The 20,163-nt window shown below is 37.4% G+C and overlaps 5 protein-coding genes and 1 long non-coding RNA gene across 10 annotated transcripts; 2 read left to right on the forward strand and 4 right to left on the reverse strand.

The window, feature by feature from the left end:
• The first annotated feature begins 529 nt into the window (after positions 1–529).
• LOC110854520 lies at positions 530–3,741 on the forward strand. The gene is made up of 4 exons (XM_035855285.1): positions 530–766; positions 836–901; positions 2,021–2,102; positions 2,425–3,741. The coding sequence occupies exon 4, from the start codon at positions 2,436–2,438 to the stop codon at positions 3,606–3,608; it is 1,173 nt and encodes a 390-aa protein (XP_035711178.1). The 5' UTR covers positions 530–766; positions 836–901; positions 2,021–2,102; positions 2,425–2,435; the 3' UTR covers positions 3,609–3,741.
• A 2,636-nt stretch (positions 3,742–6,377) lies between these two features.
• On the reverse strand, positions 6,378–7,319 carry LOC110854729. The gene is made up of 3 exons (XM_022103189.2): positions 7,160–7,319; positions 6,983–7,053; positions 6,378–6,858 (listed from the first exon to the last, which is right to left on the reverse strand). Exons 2-3 carry the CDS (start codon positions 7,002–7,004, stop codon positions 6,542–6,544), a joined length of 339 nt encoding a protein of 112 aa, XP_021958881.1. The 5' UTR covers positions 7,005–7,053; positions 7,160–7,319; the 3' UTR covers positions 6,378–6,541.
• A 706-nt stretch (positions 7,320–8,025) lies between these two features.
• Positions 8,026–8,940, forward strand: LOC110854730. The gene is made up of 3 exons (XM_022103190.2): positions 8,026–8,184; positions 8,273–8,343; positions 8,468–8,940. The coding sequence occupies exons 2-3, from the start codon at positions 8,322–8,324 to the stop codon at positions 8,767–8,769; spliced, it is 324 nt and encodes a 107-aa protein (XP_021958882.1). The 5' UTR covers positions 8,026–8,184; positions 8,273–8,321; the 3' UTR covers positions 8,770–8,940.
• Positions 8,941–9,493: 553 nt separating this feature from the next.
• LOC110854598 lies at positions 9,494–12,000 on the reverse strand. Its single transcript, XM_022103058.2, has 6 exons — positions 11,876–12,000; positions 11,445–11,568; positions 11,209–11,355; positions 11,002–11,136; positions 10,844–10,942; positions 9,494–10,425 (listed from the first exon to the last, which is right to left on the reverse strand). Exons 2-6 carry the CDS (start codon positions 11,547–11,549, stop codon positions 9,724–9,726), a joined length of 1,188 nt encoding a protein of 395 aa, XP_021958750.1. The 5' UTR covers positions 11,550–11,568; positions 11,876–12,000; the 3' UTR covers positions 9,494–9,723.
• A 179-nt stretch (positions 12,001–12,179) lies between these two features.
• LOC110854572 lies at positions 12,180–15,037 on the reverse strand. 4 transcript variants are annotated; one of them, XM_022103028.2, is made up of 7 exons: positions 14,932–15,037; positions 14,808–14,837; positions 14,420–14,542; positions 14,199–14,339; positions 13,980–14,111; positions 13,825–13,917; positions 12,180–13,756 (listed from the first exon to the last, which is right to left on the reverse strand). In XM_022103028.2, the coding sequence occupies exons 3-7, from the start codon at positions 14,522–14,524 to the stop codon at positions 12,443–12,445; spliced, it is 1,785 nt and encodes a 594-aa protein (XP_021958720.1). In that variant the 5' UTR covers positions 14,525–14,542; positions 14,808–14,837; positions 14,932–15,037; the 3' UTR covers positions 12,180–12,442. The 4 variants fall into 4 exon arrangements, with proteins under 4 accessions (XP_021958720.1, XP_021958721.1, XP_035711307.1 ...); XM_022103029.2 differs by lacking the exon at positions 14,808–14,837 and having other exon boundaries at positions 14,932–14,997; XM_035855414.1 differs by having other exon boundaries at positions 14,808–14,946.
• A 2,154-nt stretch (positions 15,038–17,191) lies between these two features.
• LOC118436673 lies at positions 17,192–19,503 on the reverse strand. Of its 2 annotated transcripts, none has more exons than XR_004835626.1 (3): positions 19,294–19,503; positions 18,682–18,805; positions 17,192–18,525 (listed from the first exon to the last, which is right to left on the reverse strand). It is a non-coding gene; the product is annotated as an uncharacterized LOC118436673 (long non-coding RNA). The 2 variants fall into 2 exon arrangements; XR_004835625.1 differs by lacking the exon at positions 17,192–18,525 and adding an exon at positions 18,549–18,598.
• Positions 19,504–20,163: the final 660 nt, after the last annotated feature.

The raw sequence follows: 20,163 nt of genomic DNA on the forward strand, positions 1-20,163 counted from the left end.
CAACTAGCGCTTACTTTGATTACCTCGACAATTGATTTAATTATCCTGCAGCACTTATCGTGAGTTCGGACACTTTATCAGTACTTTGATATGAATCATTTGCGTCATACTTTTGCATGGGTTCATTATTTTTGCATGCATGAAAATCACTTATCGATCGGGTCCAGCCAGACTAACTGTCACCGATTCCGGGGAAAAGGTTGAGTTAAGACTTGGGAAAATATGTATTCGCAAAAATTACAAAACTTCTTGTAAAAAACAAAGATTTGCATGTTTTTTTTTATGGATTTCTGCAATTTTTCTCGGTTGGTGTATGATGAGCTTCCCAAATAAATTTGCGATATTGCGGGATAAACTTTGAAAAAAAATCCAGTAAAAATTTTTGCGAAATTTGGCATGCTCAATTTTGCGAGATACGTTTGCATATATGTATGCATAATATGCGAAGGTTACGCGCTATGCAGTAAATATTTACATGCATTTTATTTACCTCGTCATTCTCCACTCCACTCAAACTCACTTCACTTTTGGACTGGAAACTTTCCATGGAAGAGAAATACTTACAAGATCTCTCATATATGGAAACTTTCCAGCATTTCGTTTACGTGCCGAACTCCACCGACCTGCTCAATGTTATATTTTTGCTTAGTCATGTGTTTCCTCTCGAAAGAAGAAGAGCAGATTTTTTGGTCAACATGTGTACGTGTGATTAATGATTAAAAGTAAGATGGATCAGTTATTGAGTCAGAAAAGAGAAGAATTACAGGTAAAAAAATTGGCTACATATTAATTACTTTGAGAGAGAATTTAATTACGTGAAATTGATAATTTATAGGATTTCTAATCGAATGGAAATTATTATCATGCCGGTTGTGGTCTAACGAGGAGGTGGAAATTTAAGGTACAAATTGATTTATTTATTTTCGAATTGTTGTGCAGTTTTGGAAGTTTATTTCCACGTGGTATTATAAAAAGTGAAAGGGTTTTGATTCCTGTACGGAAGTAAGATTGACGAATTACATATAATTGTCGCATAATTAAAAGTTTAGAAAATTGCAATTGATGGATATTTAGTGAAAACTTGTTCATGACATGCAAAACCGGCTTTGCTAATTTTTGTAACTGGTTAAAAACTGGTTTTCAATTTTAGCGAACATGGATTTATCATAAAGACCGGTTTTTCTGTCAGATTAAAAACAGGGTTTTGATTTTTTATAAATAATACACATTTTTTACGAGGATATGTAAATTTATTAGTAACATATTTCTTATAAAAGTTTCCGGCAAAGTCGAAAGCTGTTTTATGAAAATTTTACGAATTTAGTAATAGTCAAACAAAAGGTTATAGATATTTTCAAATTTACAAATACGCATTTAAATATTTGCAAAACATTAAGGATAGACGACTTCATACCGCTGTTTGTAAACCGTGCAATTTTTTTTATGCACGAATTTACATACAATTCCCAGACAAACTTGTAACTCATAAATGTTGTTTAAAAATAATGTTTACAAAGGCGCATTCAAACCGGATGCGTGTAAACTTTATAAACATAGCAATAGGCAGCTACATAAATAATTGCAAAAAAATGACAATATTTTCAAGGTTCGCCTTATACATACATGCATATTTAATATTTTAAAAGTAAAAGTATGTGTCCTTCAATTTTGCAAAGGTTACGAATGTGACGTAGCTATTTACATACATAGGTACTTTTAATGACACACGTAAATATGTACATACATACATACGTCGTTTTCCATGATGCATTTTCCCTTACTATGCCAGGGTTACAAACGTTACGCATTTTAGGATAATATTCTTCTTTTCACACTTCCGATCTTCGTCGTCGTCAATTTTCTTCACAATTCTTTTTGCATACGAACTTGTGGCTAAAATTTTTCTCTTGCTACGAAAATATGTCCGGCACGAAATTTTTACCAATGCTAACAAATTGCTCCCCCTCCCCCCAAAATTTACAGGGGTATTACAGTCTGATTATTTCCCCAATTCTGGCAGGTCCCCGGCGACAAAGAAAAATTATTTCCAAAATAAACCCACCAACTAAGAAGAATTTATTTATTCAAATTATTCAACTAAGGTTAGTAAATACATATATAAATTATCAATTAAATATTAATATTTACAATTCACGCAGCCCTTGGTAACTTTGTAAAATCCGTGTGCTTTTCAAAATGATTTTGCAAACTTGTACAAAATAAAGAGACGTCCTTGATCTGAGCAAGTTTATAAAAATTTGTGAGAAAATTTTTCTCACAAATAGTTCCAAAATTTTGTAAATGTTTGTATATAAGGTTACAGAATTTACGGATTTTACGAAGTTACCAAGGCCTGCGTGAAGTACATATTATTATCAACATTAATATGAATCCTGCTAATAAAATTTCTGAACTTTTTTTCAGTTTCCATCGCAATGTTTCCCCTCGTCCTCCCCCTCCTCGCCATCTCCACCATCTCCCTCTTCATCATCCTCATCACAAAACAAATCCGGTACGGGTCCGGTCGCGAAGTCATTCTGAACCTTTTCTGTGACCTCAAGGGACGCCGCCACCGCTGGGTCACGGACCCTACGCTGGCCCGACGCCTGCTCGGCTCCTCCTCCTCAAAAGGCATCGGGATCGAGCACCTCCTCAGCTTCCAAGCCTTCCGCCCCATCGTCTCCCTCGAATCGGTCAACGACTCCCAGTGGATGCGGATGAAGGAGAATTTCCTCACGCTAAAAACACACCTCCCCCCGCTCGAAAAACTAGCCGAAATAGCCGAAAATAAGACAACCCAGTACCTTAATTCCGACCAAATCCTTCTCATCGACTCGCCAACGCTGGTAAAAATCCTGGTAGAAATCATGCAAGCCTGGCTTTTCCACGGGGACAGCGACCCAATTCCCCCCGCGCTTCTCTCCGCGATTGAAGAATGGCGCAAAGAAATCGCCGTTAAAGGGAGGGGCGATCCTAACCTGAAACTTTTCGCGGTAAATTGGATCCAACACAAAATTAGGGGAAATTACTACCACGTGTTTGAAGAGAATTGGTCCCACGAGGAGTACTGGTCCCTCCTGTTGCAGCCTTTTTTCGTATCGCCTGCCATAAATTTGGCGGACATTGCGACCACGTTGGCGTCGTCCGAATTTCGGGAGGAATTTGGACTTGAAGGGAAGAAGATTGATAAGGGGGCGCTGGAAGGACTGCTCTTATCCGGGATAAGGTACAATCATCCCTTCCCGGTGCTAGAAAGATGGTACCCGGACGGGCTAAAGGACGGGGACCAAGTCATCGTTGATCCGAATACCCACGTGTTCATCCCGATGGATAAGATTGGTCGGGAAGGGGGCAAGGTGGGGGAAAAGTGGGTCGCTTTTGGGGTGGGAAAGCGCGCCTGTGGGGGACGCGAGGTGGCGATGACGTTATGCACGAATATCTTCTACCCGCTGATGACCCATGAAAAGGCGGGGGAGAAATTTAAGCCGTGGGTGGGGCATGCATTTTCCGGGAGGAATAATGACCAGAAGGAGACGTGGAGACAGACCTGGTTTCAGGTCAAGTTGTTGGTTAAGATATTGTGGAGGTTGGTGTTACATAAGGAGTAAAGATGTGTAGAGTGGAGGGGATAATTTAATGGAAATGTCTGTGTATTTATATGGAGTGGAAATTTAGTCACAAATTTAGTGTATTTATTGTGGGGATAAAAAGTTAATAAATAAAGCGTATTTTTGATTGATACATGATTATTTGTCGATAATGCTTATTTATGCTGTATTTGCATACAAAAAATAAATATTTATTTATACGATTTGTAATTCCTTTAAGTAATGCACAAATTTACTGCTACTCTACACTCGTCATACTTTTGGTCGAAGGAAAATGGGAAGGAGCATTAACAATTAAAGTTTATTAATGTGTGGGAATTTATTAATGAAGTTTTTTATAATTTTATAATTTTATAAAAATACGTGATTAATCTTATTTAAATTTTTTATTATCATAATTACATTTAAGATTATAATGACTAAAGATAACCTAACAAAGCGAGAATTAGGCATTTGGTATATATGTGCATATCTACATAGGTAAATACATACGTATTCAGAACTGTAAAATGACGCATTTTTTGCGCAAAAAACATTTACAAATATGTGCAAATATTTTAAAATATTTTCACATTGATTCTAAGATATTCTACTTGTTTTAATTCCAGACAAAATTCTGAGACTGACCTGTACAAGCCGAACCCCTCAAATTCCATGGATTCTCACACTGCCGACCTCGAGAGAAAGTATGGCTTCGGTACCGTCCGGTTATCCATCCTCCTCCTCATTCTCGCCTCCCTTGATGATAACCCTTCCATACCCTGGCTCTCTATCTGGATAACCTACGGAATCTTCGGTGTGGGCGGAGCGCTCCTAAACCTACATAAACTCTCGCTAAAATTCCAACTAGTAATTTTATCCATCCTAATCGCCAACTTTATCCATGCGTCCGTCTCACCACGTGGTCCATCCGGACGTGAAGTATTGTTCATGTACTTCTTCAAAACGTTACTAGGTGACGTATTTTCCGGCAAAATAGATCATTCCGTCTGGTTCAAATCTATCGGAGTAGCACTAATTTTATGGACCCTACTTTCTAGTCGATTAGTATCTTTGTTGCCAAATTTTTGGCAAGTGAGTGTAATTTTGCAGGGAAATTGGCCCCTTTTCGGACCACAGTTAGCCTGTCACTGGTTGTGCGAAATGGGTGATAATTACGGCGAAAAGTATGCCTTCTTTAGACACCGGATTTCCTATGAAATTTCCTGTATTGTTATTTACTATTTATTGTTAAGTTATGGAAATGGTGGGGTTGGAACAGCCTTACTGTTTTCAGATATGATAGCGTCGTTACTGTATCGAGTCACAAATTATGTATGGGTCAAAATATTTAAGTGAATAAATGATTAAATTATTGTAAATCATATGGAAATTGTATGAAAACTGAAAATACATGTATTTATTAAAATCTATATACGTAGCAATACAAATATTACAAATAAGGGGCCGTCCATAAATTACGTAACGCAAAAATCGTCATTTTTTAGACCCCCCCCTCCCCTCTCGTAACGGCATCGTAACGCTTCTCGACTACCCCCCCCCCCTCCCCCTTCGTAACGTAACATAAATTTGATTTCACCGCAGGTGATTTACTTAGCATTCGCAATGCATTGTGGGGAATTTTGGGGCCGCACCGATGAAAGGAAAGGGGGGTATCTCTCATTCTGTTACCACAAAATAGAGCCAAAAATCCAGTTTATTTTTACCTGTATAACCAGGTTATATCGGTTACTCCATTCTGAGATATTTAAGGTCAAACTTTTGACCGCAAACTTTTTTGCATTGAGCTAGAAAATTTGTGACAACTTTGCACTTAAATATTTCAAAATGAAGCAAATGAATTGATCTGGTTGTACATATCTATGTAAAAATAAACTAGATTTTTTGGTATATTTCTTGGTAACAGAATGAACGATGGACTCGTTACCCCCCCCCCCTTTCTTGACCGGTTCCGCCTAAAATTCCCCACTGTAATGCAACCTTTTCTCAATTTACACCTGGAAAACTAATGAAAAATGTATATTTACATGCGTACACTGAAACCCTTTGGATGACATGAATTCAATATGCTCGGCGTATCCTATTTGGCGAATTTTAGTCGAGTTTATTAAATGTGTTACGTAACAAATTTTGTATACCCCCCACCCCCTTCATAACAATTCGTAACGCACTTCCCATGATCCCCCCTCCCCCCCTCTTGCGTTACGTAATTTATGGACGGCCCCTAAACTAACTAAATTAAACTAAACTAAATTACGATATTAATATCGTAATTTTATGTGGCTGGAATGAATACTAAAGCGAGTTAGTTTATTTGTAATTGCTACGTATATAAATTTGATTAAATCAAATGGAGTACTGAGTCACAATTACTCAGTAATTGTGAATACTAATAGAAAATAATAAAGGTCTTCGTCTTCCCCTACCTCCGGGATAAGATGAGGTCATAATTTAGAGGAGACAAATAAATTAAATCGAATGATGACAAAATACAGAAAAAATGCAAGTTCAAGGTCGATCAAGCAATTAGAAAAATAGAAAATGCTTATGCAAGTACAAATTGACGTGACATTTATCATTAGCGGTATTATTTATAATCAAAAACGTTTCCTTCGCCAAATCAAACTTTATGAATAATTGCCATGAATTGAAAGTATTTATAAATGGGTTGCACTTTCGCTCTTGTTATATGACTATGACCTGATTACTCTAAAATTAAATTTACATGTACAGCCATAAATAAAATAATTTAATTGACACAACGCAAGATACATTTTAGAAGAAAAAATTCCTTTATTCAAAGCAAAAAGATAACAAAAAGAACTGCAACTATAAATAGTTGGTCAATGAATTTTAATAAGGAATGTTGAAATAATTATGTATGGAAAATGGTGAGGTTCTAATTTTAACAATTGTCTCACACATCTCCAGATTCAATCCTTCTTGTCGGGATTGAGTTGATTAGCGTGATTATCGAGATCCGCCTCATCTCCTTTCCCTTCGTACCCGGCGGCACAACCTTCGCCTGTCGGCCCGTGGTTTGGATTACATTGATTTGCTTTGTTATCCAGAGCCAGAGCCGCCTTGACCGCACCTGACTCCTTCGCAGCATCGGCCTCAGCAGCTTGGACCTCGGCGATGATCTCCGCGCCTTCGACCTCAGCGACTAGTTTCTCGGCATCGACGTCAGCGACGAGGACGACCTTCGCGGCATCGGCCTGAACGACGATCTTCTCCGCAGTGGCTTGATCTAAAAACGAAAAAAAATTATAACCCTACAATTTCAAAAACTTTCCCCAATTCCATAATCCAACCACACATTTCCAGAGCGCACGTATTCCTAATATTGTTACAAATATTTAAAATAATCTCACCCATCTCAACTTTTGCGTCCATCTTGATAACTGCTCTTCTGTTCGTGAACGGTCGTTTAGAGAGAGAAATCCTGTAAATACGACAGATGCAAACTATTAAAGTTAACAACTAGTAGGTCAACTAGTAATTTAAAGTAGACGTAGTGCAGAGAAAGTTTCCCAAAAATTTAAACTTACTAAGTAATTTTTTTGTCAAAATTGGAGAGAGAGGAACACGCACGTCCGCACAAGAACAAAACTGACGAAGGAATGAAATGGCGCTGCTGGAGCCACGCCGTGAAGAAGATGATGTATAGCCTACCGCCTGGCGCCTAGGATCATATCGCCTATCGCCTACCAGGTAATTCTTACTGCCTAAAGACCTAACGCCTACTTCTTAACGCCTAAAATATTTACCGCCTAAAATTTTTTTATTACATTTTTAAACGTTTTACACTATTCTATTAGTGGGGCACTTTGAGATTTTTGTAAAAATATCATGGCAATCATAATTTCTTCTTATAACAGTGGGGCACCTTGAGATTATTGGGGTAAAGTGTGTTATGGATTATCAAAATTATACCCCGTATTGGGATCAAGCTAGAAGTCCTAGCTAGGAGAGAAAGTGAGACACAGTCTTAGACTTTGTCTGCCTTTCCCCCACGGTGGAAAATTTTTGAGGAATATCTGTAACTAGAACTACTAGCTTGCTCTCCTAGCTAGGACTTCTACCTAGATCTCCTAGCTTTCCTAACTGAATATTTCACTCTTTCCGCGTACCTAGTATAACTATTTAACCTAACCTGCTCGCTTAAAAACGAACGATATCCCAATACGGGGCATAATTTCGATAATCCATGATACACTTTACCCCAATAATCTCAAGGTGCCCCACTGTTATGAGAAGAAATTATGATTGCCATGATATTTTTACAAAAATCTCAAAGTGCCCCACTAATAGAATAGTGTAAAACGTTTAAAAATTTAATAAACAAATTTTAGGCGGTAAAAATTTTAGGCATTAGGAAGTGGGCTCTAGGTCTTTAGGCGGTAGGATAACCTGGTAGGCGACAGGCGGTATGATCCTAGGCGCCAGGCGGTAGGCTATACATCATCTTCTTCACGGCGTGGCTCCAGCAGCGCCATTTCATTCCTTCGTCAGTTTTGTTCTTGTGCGGACGTGCGTGTTCCTCTCTCTCCAATTTTGACAAAAAAATTACTTAGTAAGTTTAAATTTCTGGGAAACTTTCTCTGCACTACGTCTACTTTAAATTACTAGTTGTTAATAGTTTGAATTTGTCGTATTTACAGGATTTCTCTCTCTAAACGACCGTTTACGGGAAGAAGAGCAGTCATCAAGATGGACGCAAAAGTTGAGATGGGTGAGATTTTTTGAAATATTTGTAATAATATTATGGATACGTGCGCTCTGGAAATGTTTGGTTGGATTATGGAAATGGGGAAAGTTTTTGAAATTGTAGCGTTATAATTTTTGTTCGATTTTAGATCAAGCCACGGCGGAGAAGATCATCGTCGTTCAGGCCGATGCCGCGAAGGTCGTCGCTCAGGCGGATGCCGAGAAACTCGTCGATGGCGCGGAGCTCGTCGCTATGGTCGATGGCGCGGAGGGGGAGATCATTGCTGAGGTCGATGCTGCGGCCAAGGCGGCTCTGGACAACAAGGCAAATCAATGTAATCCAAACCACGGGCCGACGGGCAAAGATCGTGCCGCCGGGTATGAAGGGAAAGGAGATGAAGCGGATCTCGATAATCACGCTAATCAACTCAATCCCAACCAGAAGGAATGAATCTGGAGATGCGTGAGACAATTGTTAAAATTAGAACCTCACCATTTTCCATACATAATTATTTCAACATTCCTTATTAAAATTCGTTGAGTAACTATCTATAGTTGCAGTTCTTTTTGTTATCTTCTTACTTTTTGCTTTGAATAAAGGAATTTTTTCTTCTAAAATGTATCTTGCGTTGTGTTAGTTAAATTATTTTATTTATGGCTGTACATGTAAATTTAATTTTAGAGTAATCAGGTCATTAATAGTCATATAAGAAGAGCGAAAGTGCAACCCATTTATAAATACTTTCAATTCATGGCAATTATTCATAAAGTTTGATTTAGTAAAGGAAACGTTTTTGATTATAAATAACACCGCTAATGAATGATAAATGTTACGTCAATTTGTACTTGCATAAATAAGCATTTTCAGTTTTTCGAATTGTTTGATCGACGTTGAACTTGCATTTTTTTCTGTATTTTGTCATCATTCGACTTAATTTATTTGTCTCCTCTAAATTATGACCTGATCTTATCCCGTATATTACCCATGCACATTATATAAAACATGACACGTGATACCATAAAATTCTTTTTCTTATTATTTACTATACACGAACTTTTACATGCAAAATATGTATTACATGGCCTGTTAATATGTAGACAATTATGAAATTGTTTCAGAAATTATTTACATGAAATCATGCCATAGAATTTATATAAAAAATCCACTGAGCAGATTTGAAACATTGACATTTTGTAGATTTATTGGATATTTATATTAAACAGGTAAAATTCATACTCATCCTGAAAATCACAGAGTGAATTACAAAAAGCTCAAACTGTATATTTAATTATGTAATTAGGAAATGTAAAGTATTTAAATTAATTAAATTAATGAGCTCACCCTCCAATCAATGGTTAATATTACGTACATAATCATACCAAGGGGGAACAAAAATTTATTGTATTATCCATCTTCTCCCTCAACCTTTTCATCCATTCGTTCCTCACATTTGGAAATACTCGACCCGAGGAAATCATCCCCTCCCGTGGACAAGGAGGTCACCCGGGTAACCGCGTCGGCCCAAGTGGTCATCCAGCTCGCGGTCAGGGTCACTAGTTCTGGTGAACTGGTAAAAATTCGGAGAGCAAACTTTTTCAAGGAGGGGAAAAATAGGCCGAGCCGATTTGCATATTCCTTCTCATTGGTGCCGTTCTTATCGCAAATTTCAATGTCCAAGTCGACGCATAATTCTTCCAGGGTGTCCTTAAAGTGGGAAACGGTATCGAGATATAAACAGTAGTCGGAGTCGGAGCAGATTTCCCCACTTAACGACAAAGTCTTGACGTGATGGCCTCTGGTCGGCTGGAGAAACCAGTTCAAATCGGTGACATATTTGTTCCCCCAGTTTTCAGGGTCGTCTTCTTTGGCTGGAAGTTTTGGAAGGGCTATCTTCAAGTTGGGCCAATCTGCGGGGTTTCGTATGCCGTGGATGTATCGGAAATATTGGAGAGAAGGGTTGCACGCGGAGGGGTGCCAATCATTGGGGAAATGCATGGCGGATTTTCTTTGCAGGATGGGAGTCATTTCTTCGTCCCAGTAGCGACAAACTAGTCGAGCGTTCTTCAAGTTGGGGACGGAGAGGTGGGATAGGATTTGGGAGAAAATCTGGAAATTAGAGGGGGAAAATATTGAATACTATCTGTCTAGCAGTTATCCAAAATCTTAAGGGTTCATTGTTTTCGGGATTTGAATTTTTGTGTCTCAAATTTCTTCAAGATTTTGAAACTTCTTCATCTCTGTGCATTTTTAAGAAAATGAAGTTCATCATTTTATAAATTTCGAATCTACAAATCGACCATTTTTAGGTTTCCAAAGCTCGGAATTTTGATTTTTCTAATGAGAAAGTAGAAATAAAATAGATCCATGCGAAATAAGAACTAAAATTGAATACTTTCTTATGACAGAAAAAAATCAAAATTATACTTTGTAAACCTCATAAATTTTAGATTTTTTAAAATCTTCATTTTCTTTGACCACACAAAGATGAACAGGTTCCGAAATCACAATTTAATTTTTCACTCACCAATTTATTTCGATCCGGTATGAGACTTAATTCAGTCTCCTCCTTATCCGAGTCAGAAGCTTTCTCCAAGAAATCCCAAGTTTTAGGGTGCTCCCGTTTCTAAAATTACAATGAAATTAATCATTATTATGCGAATTTCTTTTTAAATTTGTTCTTACTCTAAACGTGAAGTTGGCAAGTCCGCCGGAAACATCGTTGCGAAACTTCGTGACGGTGAATACATCACCGAAATTTAGCCTCGTTTTGACTTGGTCGTCCAGCTTTTCTCCGTTTTTAAAAATTCCGCCTCCGGCCTAAATAATTGTTAATTAATCATTTGGAAAATAGTTAATTATTAATTAAGTTAAACACAATGTACCACCAACCTCGACAGGTTTGACCCAATATGCGTCAAGATCACATAAAATTTCCAGGCCGAAACTCCAATTCCACTTTTCCGTGTTCCGGCTCGTCTTGAAAAACACAAATTCGCCCTGCGTATCCCACGAGGTGTACTTTTCGCCAATCGTGTACTACAATTAAAACACATCCAAATTTGCAATTACATAGTTAATGACACTCAAAAAAACTGGCAGTTAGTTTTAAATAAACAACAATTCACCTTTCTACGATCAACATAAGGCAAAATAACCGACCAATTATCCGAGTCGGTGTTGAATTTAGCTCGAAAAACGCCATCAGGAGTTTGGATTAAGTTTGCTGCCATTATTTTGATAATTCTGCAGCTGAAAGTACAAAATAATTATGAATTATTAGTCCTTAAATTTTAAAGTACAAAGTACAAGATTCAAACCAAAACCACTAAATCTTGTGTAATTTAACACCAATTATTGAATGAAGAGTATGTATTAAATTATGTCATGCCATTACTAATTATTTTAACAATTGGGCATCACTCTATCACAAAATTAAAAAAATTACGAAGCCTTCCATTGAATTTGGTATTTCTTCAAAAATTGGACCCATCAATGATAAAAAATCGCTTAAATTGAATCAGGAAAAAGTAATAGAATTAAATTTGCAAAAACTAACCAATTTTTTGTTACGTAGAATTAAAATTTGAAATTTATTTAACTCGTGACAAGTTTTCCTTGTAATGTGCTGATTTTTGTTTGGAATATTGTACAACCGCCGTAAAATACTCAACTGGCCAGTCGCAACCTCCCCACGGGCGCAAGCAATTCTTATGCAAATTATTATTCATGCAATTTATTTGATTTAGAGTTACCAATAATAATAATCACCTGAATGACATGTATTTAAGATGTCCTTAACTATCAGCATAACCATAAAGTGATGCCAGATTATAAAAAAATCAGGTAAGATCAGGTAAAAATTGAAATTTGTGTACATTTTCATTTATTAAATATTTACGTTAAATAACTGAGACGAGACTCATACATACTGAAAATGACAGAGGTAACAAAAACCAAAAATTGCATAATTAATTACAGCCGCAAACTTTCTTGGGAAATTCAAAGTTTTTTAATTAAATTAATCTCATCTCATCCTAAATTACTCACCGTCACCAATATCGTATTAACTAATTAATTTCAATAAATCCAAATTCATATGTATCACTCAAGAATTACTTCTCCTTCAACCTGTCCATCCACTCGTTCCTAACGTTCGGAAATATTCCTGGAAGTCCAGCTTGACGGTATCGCTCGCAGGTTGAATATCATCCCTAAAAATTACCAAATTTTCCAGAGTTTTGCAACACTGCCCATTTTCCTTGGGAAGAAGACTGTCAATCAGAGTGCTGTACGTGTCCCAAAAATCATCTTCATGACCTGCCCTTATCCACGGTTTCACGACGATGGACCTAATCCCAGGAAGGTGGCGTCCATAGTCGATACCATTGTCATCTGGAGGAAATGCGAGGCTTAACCGTGCCACATTTTTTATAAGACAAGGAACATCTTCCACTCCAGAGATGTACATTATAGGAGTCTCAAAAGCTCCAAAGTGAAGATCTAAACTTTTCAGTTTAGGAAAACATGGCAAATTGAGGATGAAACGCGACTCTTCTTCCAGTCCAGCCGTGGCGACACGAAACTTCAGAAATTCCAAGGACATGGCGAATTTTTTGAGCAAATCCTCAAACCCGGGAAGATGTCGAGTTTCCAGAGGCAACGTCAAGGTCAACTTCTTCAGGGGGTGGTTTACCTCGGTGAGAAAATTGATACCCTCCTCTGACTTGCAAGTTAGCTGAATCTCCCTCAAATTTGTGTACGACAAAGTTCCCGTAGTTTGCAAGGCTTGGACAAATCTTGACCCCTGAAAACCATCGGCAAGAATGGAGATGGAGGTCACCCCTTTAATCGCATTGGTCCAAGTTTTCATCCAGTTCGTGCTCAGGGTGGCCGGCGGCGGGTCCCCAAAATGGGTGTGGAAGCGCAGAGAAAACTTCTTCAATAAGGGGAAAAATAGGTCTCGCGGCCAAAGATAGCTCTTCCGGGGGGAATAATCTTTTGACATGTTGAAATCCAGACATAATTCTTCCAAGATGTCTTTAAATCGCGAAACGGTGTCGAGATATAACCCGTAATCCTGATCAGAGTCGATGTATCCTTGCAACGACAAAGTCTTGACGTGATGTCCCCTTCTCGGATGAAGAAACAAGTTCAGATCAGCGACATACTTAGCGCTCCAATTTTCCTCGTCATCCTTTTTGGGGGTTAAGGATGGAAAGTGCATCTTCCAGTTTGGCCAGTCTTCGACATGTCGGATTTCATGAATATATCGCAAAAATCTCATGGAAGGGTTGTTGCAAGCGTATGAACATCCACGAAAATTTATGACGCATTTCTTTTGCAGAGTGGGGGTCACTTGTTCCTCCCAGTGTCGACAAACTAGCCGAGCGTTCTTCAAGCTTCCGACAGAGAGGTAGGACAGAATGTGGGAGAAAACCTGGAAATTAATTAAGGGGGGATTTAATTAAAGGTTTAAAACATTAAAAAATGTCGTATTTCGTGTACCAATTGATTTTGATCCGGCGTGAAATTGGATCCAGTCGCATTGTCTGACGCACAAATGTTCAGTTTATCCCAATTTTTGGGGTACGTCCGTTTCTAAAATTACCACGAATTAATTAATCACTAGATACCAAAATTGGTGTAAAACGCGTTTTTACTTCAAACGTGAAGATGGCAACGTTGCTAGAAATGTCGTTGCGAAGCTTTGTGACTGTGAAAATGTCGCCAAATTTTAGCCTCGTTTTGACCTTGTCGTCCAGCATTTCGCCATTCTTAGAAACTCCGCCACCCTAAAGCAATCAAATTATTTTAGTGTCAATACATCAATTGATGAGTAGCAAAATTGTTAATTAAATAATTCAATACTATTTATCAACCTTGAAAGGTTTGACCCAATAAGAGTCAAGGTCACACATGATTTGCAGACCGAAACTCCAGTTCCACTCTTCCTCGTCAGTGGTGAAAAAGAAGAAATCGCCCTGGGTCTCCCACGAGGTGTACTTTTCGCCAATGGTGTACTAGAAGTTAAATATATTGAAATTTGCATATAATTAATGACGAATAAAAATTTGCGCATGACTCGGAACAAAATTTTCACCTTCCGACGATCAACGTAAGGCAAGATAACCGACCATCCATCTGAGCCCGTGTTAAATTTAGCTTGAAAAACCCCATCCGGTGGTGGGATTAAGTTGGCTGCCATTATTTTGATATTCCGCTGCTGAAAATGATAAGCAGTGTTTAGTTTTTTAAAGAAGATTAAATAGTCGCAAATTGAATACGAATAAAACGTCTAAAATCTTGCTTAATTAAACATCGTCAAACGATAATGGATAAGTTATGAGATGACTACAAGTGACATTACAAATTATTTTAAGATTTACGTTTCATTTGTGATTTGGTTACAAAATTTGAAATTATAAAATTACGAAGCCTGCCTTCCCTAAATTTGGTATTTTTTTTCTTTGAAATTTGTTAATACCTACCAATTCTTAAACAATGAAAAACAAGTCCACCTAGATTCAGTACAGGTAAATATTTAACGGACTTCGATTTTTTAAAAACTCACCAATTTTTTCTCACATGGAATTACATTAATAAATTTATTACCTGGTCACCTGTTCCAATGCAAACAAGCTGCCGTTAAAAAACCGCTCTGTCCCAATTTCCCCACGGTCTTGACAAATTTTTATGCAAATTATCCATGCAATTATTTTATTACCAAAAATAATCAAATATGCATTTATCAGGGATGGGCAATCCCAACAATTTCGATGGATTACGGATTACAGATTAATTAATTTAAAAATTTACATGGGATTGCTGGATTGGGATTACTTCGTTCCTGAAATAATGTGGATTACTTGTTGGATTACTGGGATAAATTAATGACGTGGATTACGGATTACGGATTACAGTAATCAGATTGCAGATTATTATCTGAATTACAATAATGTATATTTACGTATAAAGGGGTGAAGAGAAGCGAAATCCCTTTATGGAAAACTGTTGTCCGTCGGTCTGTATCCACAATAACTGTAGAACGGTTTAGAATTTCAACATGCGGTTTTCGCCAACGGGTTTCTAATTGTTGAGGTACGGATGAGTTAGAAAATGAGAATTGTAGGTCATAAGGTCCCGGTGCGGTACCACGGTGACGACGCCACGGGTCAAACTTGTCGAATTTTTTGTTTTCGACGTAGTTTCGGGCGAGGATTAATAAAATCTTCATAGTTTTGACGTGACATGACCTAGTGACCGTGTCGACGACGCCAAAGTCGAAAATGTCGAATGTCTTGGTACTTTTAGACGTAGTTTTAGGCAGGGGTTTACAAAATAAAATCTAGACATATGTAGTTTTGGCATGCCATGACCGCGTGACCGTCTCACTCCACCCCTTTGCTACATTTCGTTTGCAACGGTTTGTTCTGAATAGCGTCACACAAATATTTCATGATGATGATTAGTTCAAAAAGCAAGAGCTTGGAATGATTCATCCGACAGTCGGTTTCTTAGGGCAGACAAAAATATGTTGTAGTAAATAGACCTCTATTAATTGTTCCAGAATTCTGTAAACTTTGCACCTCTGCTGAAGAATCTGGAAGGTGGTTTAAGCACTCAAGTTCAGCAAGTGACTCAGACTCTGGAGAAGTGGCAAGATGGAGCTGTCATGCCGTTTACAGGAGCAAAGTAATCCAACAAAGTAATCCGTAATCTGATTACATTTTCCAATCTCGTAAATTGGGGATTACGGATTACACATTATTTCCAGACCTAGTTAGGATTATGGACTACGGATTACTTTAAAATGTGAATTTTTCGGGGATTACTGGATTACGGATTACATTCAATGTAATCTGATTACTTAATCAGATTAAAGCAATCCTGGGATTGCCCATCCCTGGCATTTATTTAGGCATAGTTACGTATAACCATATAATTACAATTTCATGCTAAACGCTTAATCATCAAGTAATTTTTTATATAGTTTTTGAGAATGACGGAATTTAATAAAATCCATAAAATTGTATAATTAATTACTGCGGCTAATTTAACCAGGAAATATAAAGGAATTAAATTACATTAATCATCACTCCATTAATCATTAATCATCCATTAAACTCCATTAATTACTTAAAAGTTAATACATATCACTGCACAATTACTTCCTTAATTATCAATCTGCTCCCTCAATCTTTCCATCCATTCGTTCCGAACATTTGGAAATATTCCCGGAAGTCGGGCAGCTTGACGATATCGCGTTTCAAGTTGAACATCCTTCCTCAAAATGACAAAATTTTCCAGAGTTTTGCAATTTTGTCCCTTTTCCGTGGGAAGTAAACTGTCAATCAGATCGCTGTACGTGTCCCAAAAACAATTTTCACCATCATCCTCAATTTCCGGTGCCATGACGATGGAACGAATCTTGGGAAGGTGGCGTCCATAGTCGATACCGCCATCACCATGACGACCCACCATCGGAGGAAATGCGAGGCTCAGCCGTGCCACATTTTTGATAATACAGCCCACATCTGCATATTTTGCAAAATACGTAAAATATCCAAAATCTCCAAACTGCACATCTAAACTTTTCAATTTAGAAAAACATGGCAGATTTAGGACGAAACGCGCCTTTTCTTCAAGTCCATCCGTATCGACACGAAAGCTCAGCAATTAAAGAGACGGGGCGAATTTCTTGAGCACATTCTCAAAATCGGGAAGATGTTGATTTTTCAGAGGTATCGTCAACGTCATATTCATAGGGCGGATATGTATGTACTTAAATTTCTCAAAATATGTATGTAATATGTGCTTAAAAAACACGAAAATATGCAAATAAAACATTTTTCTATTGTAATTTTCTACTGTATTTAAATTTAATTGTCCAAACCTTTAAACTTTTTAACACTCTTATCAACGAATTATTAAATATATCATTTTAATCTTTATCTAATAACCCATAATGCGACATTAGTTATACTTAGAGATTTTCAGGTGTAATTTTTTTACTAGAAAAATCGGGCAAACTGGATTTGCTAGTCGTTCACATGAATTGAACACCATTATCATGAAAATATAATTTTGAGAAAACTTTAACTTCTGAATAAAGAAAAATATTTTCACATAAAAAACCTCGAAATATGTATTCAAATAATTATTTTTAGAAAAAGGCTCGAATATGTAGGAAAATATGTGCATGTACGAAAAAAAACTCAAAATAAGTATGAAAATATGCATATGTACGAAAACCCTAAAATATGTAAAATATGGAAAACAATGTTTGAATTTTTGAGATCACGCTTCGATGGGATAACAGTACACAAAGTTTTAGTACGATCTGATTTGATATGAAAAAGTTAGAAATACATGCATATCCGCCCTCTGGTCATATTCTTCAATGGCTGATTGAACTCGATGAGAAAATTGATGGCATCCTCTGGCCTACAAGTTAGCATAATCTCCCTCAAATTTTGATACCGCAAAGTTCCTGTTTTTTGCAATTCTTGGACAAATCTTGACCCCAGGAAATCATAGCCGATCATAGAGATGGAGTTCACCCGGGTAATCGCGTCAGCCCAAGTTTTCATCCAGGTCGCAGTCAGTGGCACTGGTTCTGGTGAGAAAGTAAACAATCCGAGAGATAGTTTCTTCAATACTTTGAAAAATAGACCGTGCCGAGTTGAATATTTCTTCTCGGGGCCATCATTGTCGCAAATTGTCATGTCGATGTCCAGACATAATTCTTCCAGTGTGTCCTTAACGTGAGAAACGGTATCGAGATATAAACAGTAATCCTGGTCGGAACAGATTTCCCCACTCAGGGACAAAGTCTTAACGTGATGTCCCCTTCTCGGGTGAAGAAACCAGTTCAGATCGTTGACATACTTGACACTCCAATTGTCTTGGTCATCTTCTTTGGCTGATGGAAAGCTTATCTTCCAGTTTGGCCAATCTGCGACGTTCGGCATTTCATGAACGTATCGGTAAAATTGCATGGAAGGGTTGGTAGTGTCGGGATAATAACGAAACTTTATGGCACATTTCCTCCGCAGAATGGGAGTCACGTCTTCCTCCCAGTGTCTGCAAACTAGTCGAGCGATCTTCAAGCTTTCAAGTGGGAGCCATGAGTGGGAGATAGGACAAAATGTGGGAGATAAACTACATTTAAAAAACAGCATTCTTCGGTGAGGGTGCGACTAAAAACTATTAAACAAGAGCATTGAACAAATTTTAAAATTTAATATTTCCAACTTTTGCCTCAAATTTTGTATTTGTACTGCAATTTTAACATTACAATTTACAATTAAATATTGACACATAGAAATTAATTAGAAGTTAATTTGTATCACAGATTTTAACCTTTTGATGATCCACATAAGGTAAGATAATCGACCAATTGTCTGCGTCCGTGTTGTATTTAGCTCGAAAAACACGATTCGGAACTGGAATTAGGTTGGCTGCCATTATTTCTATTATTCTGGTACTATTTAGAAATGAAATAATTATTAGTCGTTAATTTCTTAAGGGCCCGTTCATATATTACGTCATCAAAAAAATCGGATTTTCAGACCCCCCCCCTACCCCCTTTAACATGGGCAAGATAGGCACGATATCATTAGTGGTCAGACCCCCTCCCCCCCTCTCTTGTTGACGTAATATATGAACGGGCCCTAAAGAAGAATAAATATTTGCAAATTGCAATCAAAATCACTACATCTTTGATCTTGCTTAATTTGACATCGCCAAGAATTAATGTATATTGCATTTAAAGATTGTGCCAGGGTAAGGAAATTACAAATTATTTTAAGAATTGAGTTTCGTTTAAAACGAATCGTTTTGCTTGCAAATTCTAAAAATTATACAACCTTCCTTTAATTTGTTTTTTTTTTGTTTAAATTGGACTCAGCAACGATAAAAAATAGCTGAAATCTAATTAGAATACGTAGTGGAATTAAATTTGTAAAAACTTACCAATTTTTTCCCACATGGAATTATTATTCAGCTTGCAACTCGTCACTCGGTTACTATTCAATCTGCATCCTTGCCTGAAATACGAAATACCTGAAAACGAGCTTCCTTTAAAAAAACGCCCTGTCCCAATTTGCCCACGTGCTTGCCTCATTAATATGCAATTTATGTACTCACAAACCTATTTTTAGTACCAACAATAATTTAAATTTGCATTTATTTAAGCAGCTTTAGACAACCATATATAATTGTAATTTCATAATAGATAAAAATATAATTACTTATTACGGAATTTTTTTCATAATTTTTGTTAGAATAACAGATTTCCCAAAAACCATAAAATTACTGCTGCCAATCAAATCAGGAAATATAAAATAATTAGGTTCAATTAATCATCTCACACTCCATTCATTACTCGGTGATTAAATAACTAACAAATTAAATAAATACAAATTCATACATATCACTGAACAATTACTTCCTTAATTATCAATCTGCTCCCTCAACCTGACCATCCACTCGTTCCGAACATTCTGAAATATTCCCGGAAGTCGAGCAGCTTGACGGTATCTCTCCTCGAGTTGAACATCCTCCCTCAAAAGCACCAAATTCTGCAGAGTTTCGCAACCTTCTCGTCCTTCTTTGGGCAGCAGACTGTCAATCAGGTCGCTGTACGTGTCCCAAAAATAGTTATTATATTCCTCCTCCTCCTCGTCCTCAATTTCCGGTGCCACGACGATGGAACGAATAACGGGAAGGTGACGTGCATAATCGATACTATCGTCACCATGACGACCCAGCACCGGCGGAAACGCGAGGCACAATCGTGCCACGTTATCGATAGGCGCGATGGCACGATCACCTTCGGAGAAA

The sequence above is a fragment of the Folsomia candida genome, unplaced genomic scaffold, assembly GCF_002217175.1.
Source record: "Folsomia candida strain VU population unplaced genomic scaffold, ASM221717v1 Fcan01_Sc010, whole genome shotgun sequence".
Classification (NCBI taxonomy): Eukaryota; Metazoa; Arthropoda; class Collembola; order Entomobryomorpha; family Isotomidae; genus Folsomia; species Folsomia candida.